This window comes from Rhinoraja longicauda, chromosome 7 (genome assembly GCF_053455715.1).
Source record: "Rhinoraja longicauda isolate Sanriku21f chromosome 7, sRhiLon1.1, whole genome shotgun sequence".
Lineage (NCBI taxonomy): Eukaryota > Metazoa > Chordata > Chondrichthyes > Rajiformes > Arhynchobatidae > Rhinoraja > Rhinoraja longicauda.
In genome coordinates, this window is record NC_135959.1 from 46,396,014 (window position 1) to 46,403,591 (window position 7,578).

At 41.0% G+C, this 7,578-nt stretch overlaps 1 protein-coding gene across 1 annotated transcript; it reads left to right on the forward strand.

Annotated features, from left to right (window-relative positions):
- gja3 (gap junction protein, alpha 3) lies at nucleotides 1-1,191 on the forward strand. The gene has a single exon (XM_078403089.1). The coding sequence runs from the start codon at nucleotides 1-3 to the stop codon at nucleotides 1,189-1,191; it is 1,191 nt and encodes a 396-aa protein (XP_078259215.1).
- Nucleotides 1,192-7,578: the final 6,387 nt, after the last annotated feature.

The window sequence follows — 7,578 nt, forward strand, 5'->3', positions numbered from 1 at the left end:
ATGGGTGACTGGAGTTTTCTGGGAAGGCTTTTGGAGAATGCACAGGAACACTCGACTGTGGTAGGCAAGGTTTGGTTGACTGTGCTCTTCATCTTCCGGATCCTGGTGCTGGGTGCTGCGGCCGAGGAGGTCTGGGGGGATGAACAATCCGACTTCACCTGCAACACCCAACAGCCCGGCTGCGAGAACGTTTGCTATGACAAGGCATTTCCTATCTCCCACATACGGTTCTGGGTGCTGCAGATCATCTTCGTCTCCACGCCCACCTTGATCTACCTGGGCCACGTGTTGCACATCGTGCGGATGGAAGACAAGAGGAAAGAGAGGGAAGAGGAGATCAGGAAAGCCAAGGATCAAGACAAAGAACCACTGCTTCAAAATGGCAAGAAGGGCAAACTTCCTTTTAGGGATGAACATGGTAAAATCCGAATCAGAGGCGCCCTTTTACGCACTTATGTTTTCAATATAATTTTCAAGGCGATGTTTGAAATTGGATTTATTGTAGGTCAGTATATCTTGTATGGCTTTGAGCTTAGACCTCTGTACAGGTGCGATAGATGGCCATGTCCCAACACCGTGGACTGCTTCATCTCACGGCCAACGGAAAAGACTATATTCATCCTATTTATGCTTGTGGTGGCTTGCGTGTCTCTTTTATTGAATCTGTTGGAAATCTATCACCTGGGCTGGAAGAAGCTGCGGCAGGGAGTGACCAACCGGCACCCCCCGGACATAGAGCACAAGGCCGAGCCGGTGACTCCGCTCGCCAGGACTGTGCAGAGCAGCTTCACCTACCCTTACTTCCCCGACACGACAGAGGGTCCCCACCCCTACCCGGGGGCGCCTCCCGCCGACTGCAAGATGGTGCCGCTGCCCGAGGACCGGCCGCCGTGCGCGGGCTACAACAACAACACGAAGCTGGCGGCCGAGCAGAACTGGGCCAACTTCGCCGCCGAGCACACCCGCGAGTTGAAGCCCGCTGCCGGAGGAGGTGATGGAGGCGGAGGCAGCGTGACCCTCCCTGCTGCCGGGCCGGCGCCTCCCACGCCGACGAATGAGGACAGCGCGCCGTCGGGCGGCGACGGTCACGTGACCGCCACGGTGGAGATGCACGAGCCGCCCGGCGCCAACACGCGCCGCCTAAGCCGCGCGAGCAGCGCCAGAGCCAGGTCCGACGACCTGGCCGTCTAGCGCCGGCTTTGCCCTCCTCCCATCCCATCCCTCTCCTCCTCCAAAAAGCAGTGCAAAGGTTTTAATGCAAAATAAAAAAAGTCGGGTGGGTGGGAAAAGCATCCGTATTGGAATGCTGGTGATTGCAATGCGCTCTGGGAGTTGTGGCTTGCACAGATATGACGATTCTTTTGTTAAAATGGGGTTACATACCAATTAGCCTTAACATTTATACATGCGCTATTTTATCACTTTTAATAAATGGGGGAAATAAACATATGGACAACTTAAAACAATGCTTCCAATTCCCATCATGTTGGACCGATGCCTGAATTAGCATGTTGTAATTATAATTGATGCATGACCATTAATTGCACCTCTAAACACTCATTTTACCAAACCCACCACCACACGTTGACTTAAGAACTGTACTTTTTTAATATGTCATTTATTTCATGGCAAGGTAAGACGTCTGCAGTAACACAACTCCTTAAATGTCTTATTCAACTCATTGAAAGCTGCTCCTGTTTAGACATATGCACTCTGTGATGCTAAGCAGTCATCTTTGAACTAATGCAGTGGGTAAAATAAGTCTCTAAAGCTGAACTTCAAATCACAGAATGCATCATGCATGACACATCCTCAATTTAGTGCTATCGCATGGTTAAATATTTAACTTCTTGGTTTTCATCCATCACTGTTCCACTTATCAGAGCAGATTTCAAATTACACTATACGTGGTGGCAAACTAAAGTAGAAGGACTGAGTACATGTTTTGAGAGACAAGCACGGAACATGATTTTGAATGCCTTTTGTTCATAAAAAGCATCAAAGCTAGGCAATATGCTCAAACCAATTATAAATTAAAGGGGTATGCACTGCAGTTTATGTGTGAGGGCATGTTTGTGTGTTTTAGTAGATACAATAGTGCTCTAACAAATTAAGGGCACTGCCGCATCAAAGGAAACGATGGTTTGAAGCACCAAGAAGTAAAATAAAACTATGGTTTGCTGTAAAGAAAAACGTTTATAGAATAACGTTGTTACATTTCATAGAAAAAAGGTTTTTAGGTTGTTTATCATGAAATTGAAATGGTCCCAGTGTTTCTTCAAGAACATAACATTTTTGCACACACTACCTTTTAAACACAATTAGGTTTGGAAGTTCTAAATAACTGTACTCGTTGCAGTAAATGTTCCGAGCAAATATTACTAATATTCCAGAGTATATGTTCCAGACTATATTTAATACAGAGCATGGTAGTGTAATCTCAAACCTGTTATCGTTGGGTGGGGAATTGGGAGTAGGGATGTGGAACCAGAGGGAAAGTAGTTTCATTTTGTTCCTTTGGCATTCGATTTTGCTGTATTTCCCAAGATTAGTAATCTTGGCTAATATCAGGAAAACAAAGTAATGAAATACCATTTGCTTACTGACACTTTCAGTAGAAACTTGCAAATTATCTGACACATAGTTGCAAAGACTCTAAATGTCAATTGTTTCTCAGACATAAACATTTTAATAAAAAGTGTGAATGCTTGGAAATGAATTATGTATCTATGGAGACTTTCATATATCTTGGAAGTTATTTAGGTTTCATTTTCTAAGGCATATTGGTTGAAGGAAACACGTTTTACTAAAATGTTCATATCTTTTAAATCAAGAAATGTTTATTTGCTCAAATTGGCTACTTTTGTGCAGGAGCTGTTTTCAAAGTATAGTTTCTTGCCTGAGATTCCCTAGAGAATTCACTTTAGAACAAGTTTATTTGTCGCCCTCTGTTTAGCTACACTGAAAAAGATGCACTGAAACAAAACAAATCAACTGTTATGAATAAAGTTATTTCATAGATCATTTTAAACAAGAGGCTCTGGCTTTGATGAATATACTAGAGAACTAGCCAACTAAATACATGCAAAAATTATGTATTCCTTGAATTAAGAAATCATAAGCTAACTTTTATGTTTTCCCCGGATTGATTTAAGTTTCTAGCTTGATATGATATTAATTACTGAAACACTATGATAATGAATAAATCAAGGAATCGATTTGTAGGTGTATTTTCTTAATGCGTTTTTTTTCCATTCATTTTTTTGTACAATGTTTTGTATCTTTGTAACTATGTTTTGGTTCCTGAAAGTTTACATTATCAAAAATTGCACATCTCAACAAAAAAAAGTTTACATTATTAGACAGCAAATTCTAAGAAAATGGGCCGGCCCTCATGCAGCAAATCCCAAATGTAATGTCTTAATAAAAAATTAGAGCTCTTACAAAAAAGACAGTACAGCATATAAATGGAAGTTATTTAGGTTGTTACTGTATACACTTTATTTTTACTGATTATGAGAACTACATAGCTATAGTAACAGAGTAATTCACTTTGTAATATATCACCATGACAATGAGAGCTATGTACCATATTTGGTAATTAGTCATAAAAAGATGTACTTGACCAAAAGACGATATTAAGTGAGATAAATTATTTTATACATGGGATTTGAATCTAACTGATTAGGTTTCTTAATTCAATATCTGTTGCTTCATACTATGCCTTGCTGTTAACAGCTAGTCTTGCTTACAGGCTTCAAAGCCTGCTTGTTGCCCATGAAACCCATTATTTACCAAATATCAGCTCCCATTAGAGGTAAAGAACTTGCTGGGCAGTCAGGGACATTTAATGATTTGGAGCGAAAGCAACAAAGCTGTTCTAAGTGCTGTCTTTAAAGAAGTGCCTTTGTATTCTATTCTGTAAGAACAAATTGATGTAAATGTTACTTTACCTCAAATGTTTACAAATGTGTTACCTAATAAACTTTTTTGTACCATAATTATTTTGCAGAAAGATATCTTACCTTAATTTTGTCCTCCCTTGTCTTACAACCTGGGCGTGTAAAACAAAGAAATACCATTAAAATGCATTATGTCACATCTAAATATAAATTCGCTCACAGAGGTAACAATGACAAAAAAGCACAACACTTAGTAACTTAAAGATACAAAGTGCTGGAGTAACCCAACAGGTCTCTGGGGAAAAAGGATGGATGATGTTTCGAGTCAGAAACCCTTCTTCAGACTGAAAGTAGAGGCGGCAGGGAACAAGAGGTAGGAACACATATGTTTATATATTATTGCATTACTAAGTTTATGCTGTTATTAGCAGGACCAAGAATGGTTAGTTTTTCTTGTGAAAATGAAGAGTACCTCTTTTGAAGATTGTGGATATACTCTTTCACAACAAATTAATTCACTATGGAATCAAAACTCTGGAGCATCAATTAAACTGCATAGGAAAAGGGAGAAAAAAATGTTGGAAGATTCTGACAAACAAGATAGATTTCTACTCAAATCTGAGTTTCTGTTTCTGTTTTCTGCTGCATAACCGCCAACAGCTGGGCTATCTCGTGCAGGTTTATCAATAGACTATAACTTGTTGAATGCCCGGCCCACAAGGTAATTTGAGAACTAATTACACAGCTAGAAAGAGAGTGAAGATAGATGAAACAGTGGTCGTGAATTAAAACAATAAGATTTAGGAACTGATGAAACTTCCAGGAATTACGGTCATGTGAATGAGCAAATGGCAACAGGAACCTTTTAATTGCCTCAGTTTTGGTTATTGATCCTTGAACAGCTACTCAATTTGTTCCTCCACTAAGGGGCTAAGGAATTCAGTGTTGCAGAAGGGAGTGAAGATAAAGTTTTTTGAAGTATGATCCATGTTTTCAACATTTAGATTATTATGTGATTGTGGCAGCTCAGATATACAGTTGGGAGATCTGGAAGAGATTCTCAGTGAACAAGCTGCAATTCACAGCTGTTTCCATTCTTTGCAAAGTCGCTAAATTCTAAATAAATAGATCCCATGCAGCTTGTGCGAAACATAAATAATACAATTTTCTCTTTTCTCTGCACCTTCCCATGCAACTACAGGAGAGTCAATGCCTTCCATTTTACCTCCACCTCACTAAACACTCCACATGAAACAGTTATTTACTTACACTCTCCGCTTCGTTTAGTTTAGTTTAATATGGTCACGTGTACCGAGGTACAGTGAAAAGCTTTTTTGTTGTGTGCTATCCAGTCAGCGAAAGACTATATATGATTACAATCAAGCTAGCCATGGTGTACAGGTACAGGATAAGGGAAAAACGATTAGTGCAAGATAATGTCCAGTAAAGTCAGATAAAAAGGCGACACAGTGGCGCAGCGGTGGAGTTGCTGCCTTATGGCGACAGAGACCCGGGTTTGATCCCGACTATTGGACCACGGAGTTTGTACGTTCTTCACGTGACCGCGTGGGTTTTGTCTGGATGCTCCGGTTTCCTTCCACACTCCGAAGACATACAGGTTTAAGTTAATTTGCTTCAGCAAATTACCTCGGTACACGTGACCATATTAAACTAAACTAAACGAAGCGGAAAGTGTAAGTAAATAACTGCTTCATGTGGAGTGTTTAATGAGGTGGAGGTAAAATGGAAGGCATTGACTTTCCTGTAGTTGCATGGGAAGGTGCAGAGAAAAGAGAAAATTGTATTATTTATGTTTCGCACAAGCTGCATGGGATCTATTTATTTAGAATTTAGCGACTTTGCAAAGAATGGAAACAGCTGTGAATTGCAGCTTGTGTCCCTAGTGTAAATTGTTCCTAGTGTGTAGGATAGTGCTAATGTATGGAGTGATCTCTGGTCGGCATTTGCTCGGTGGGCCAAAGAGTCTGTTTCTGCTGTCTCTCTAAACTAAACTAAACTAAAAGATAATCCGAGGGTCTCCAATGAGGTAGATGGTAGGTCAGGACTGCTCTCCAGTTGGTGATGGATGGTTCAGTTGCCTGATGGATTCACCCAGTTGCTTTGTCTATTCACTGCTAACAATGCGGTCTTTACATTGGAGACACCAACTATAGATCGGACAACCGCATTGATGAACATCTTCACTTAAGTGTAGTCCTGAACTTGTAGGCATCTGTTATTTTGCCTTTCATTCCCCTTTCTGTCTTTGATACTGTTGCAAAAAGTTCAGTGTAAGTTTGCAGAACAGCCACTCAGCTTCTGACTCAGTTTCTCAAAAGTCTCCTCTCTAATTTCCTCATCTTTGCTTTTAAATGCCTTCAGTGCAAGTTACATGAGTGTGACAGTGCCTTTAAGCACAGAGTGCACCACAGGGTATAAGATAAGATACACCACAGGGCATTGTCATACCAGACATTTCAGTTTCGTTTTGGGATGGCTGCCTTCAATAATAAATATTCTGTCCTGTCTAGTTGGAGTCATAGTACTCGTGTCAATACCAAACATACCACAGACACGACAGTTATGTTGAGTATGGAGGGAGAAAGATCCAGTGCATAGCAACTCAGCGGGTCAGGCATCTCTGGAGAACATGGATAGGTGACGCTTCGGGTCAGGAAGTCGAAAGAAGAGATCCGAAAAGAAGCATCACCTATCCATGTTTTTCAAAGATGCTCTCACTCCCAGCCTCATGCCCATGTCCCTCATGCCCAGCCGCACTCACTGTCCCTCACTCCCCGTATCACTATCATCATTCTATCACTAACTACAGAGTGGTCCTGAGCTACGATCTACATCATTGGAGACCGTCAGACTATCTTTGATCAGATATTACTGGACTTTATCTTGCACTAAATGTTATTCCCTTTATCCTGTGTCTGTATACTGTTGATGGCTTGATTATAATGATGTATCGTCTTTCTGTTGACTGGAGAGCACGCAGCAAAAAGCTTTTCACTGTACCTCGGTATGTGACGATAAACTAAACTAAACTCACTGTCCATCACTCCCAGCCTCACTCCACGTGTCTCTCAGTGTCAGCCTCACCCACCCACTGTCTCTCACTCTGAGCACCCTGCCTTAAACACCTCACCACAACGTCTTCACCGTTTTTACCAATTACTTTTATTATTTAGAATTGTTAAAAGTCAACGTAATTGTTGTACTGTAATGTGTTCAAACTTATGGTAATAACTATGTTATTGTAACAAATATAGAGGAGGATTCCCGACCAAATGTGCATGAGACCTACGTGAAGAGGTGATTCTCTGGAATCACGTGTGCTTGAAGTAGACACCTCAGAGATGTTTACGGCTTCTAGTGAAGTGCTTTGTAAATGAGCAGACTAACTTGTAGAAACAAGGAACTGCAGATGCTTGTTTACAAAAAAAGACACAAAGTGTTGGAGTAACTCAACAGGTGAAGCTACATCTCTGGAGAACATGGATAGGTGATAGATGACACAACTCTACTGCAGTGCCACTGTGTTGTCCTTGACATTTTGTGTAAGTTTAACTTGAAAAGGACCATTTCCTATTGAAAATCTCCTTTCACCAAATTGGACCGAGCACTTGCTGCCATGGTTCACCTTCGAATAGCTGACAATTTCCCAGCGTCA

What these genes read in the sequence shown, in the direction of transcription:
- gja3 (XM_078403089.1), top strand. Translation starts at nt 1, where the DNA reads ATGGGTGACTGGAGTTTTCTGGGAAGGCTTTTGGAGAATGCACAGGAA.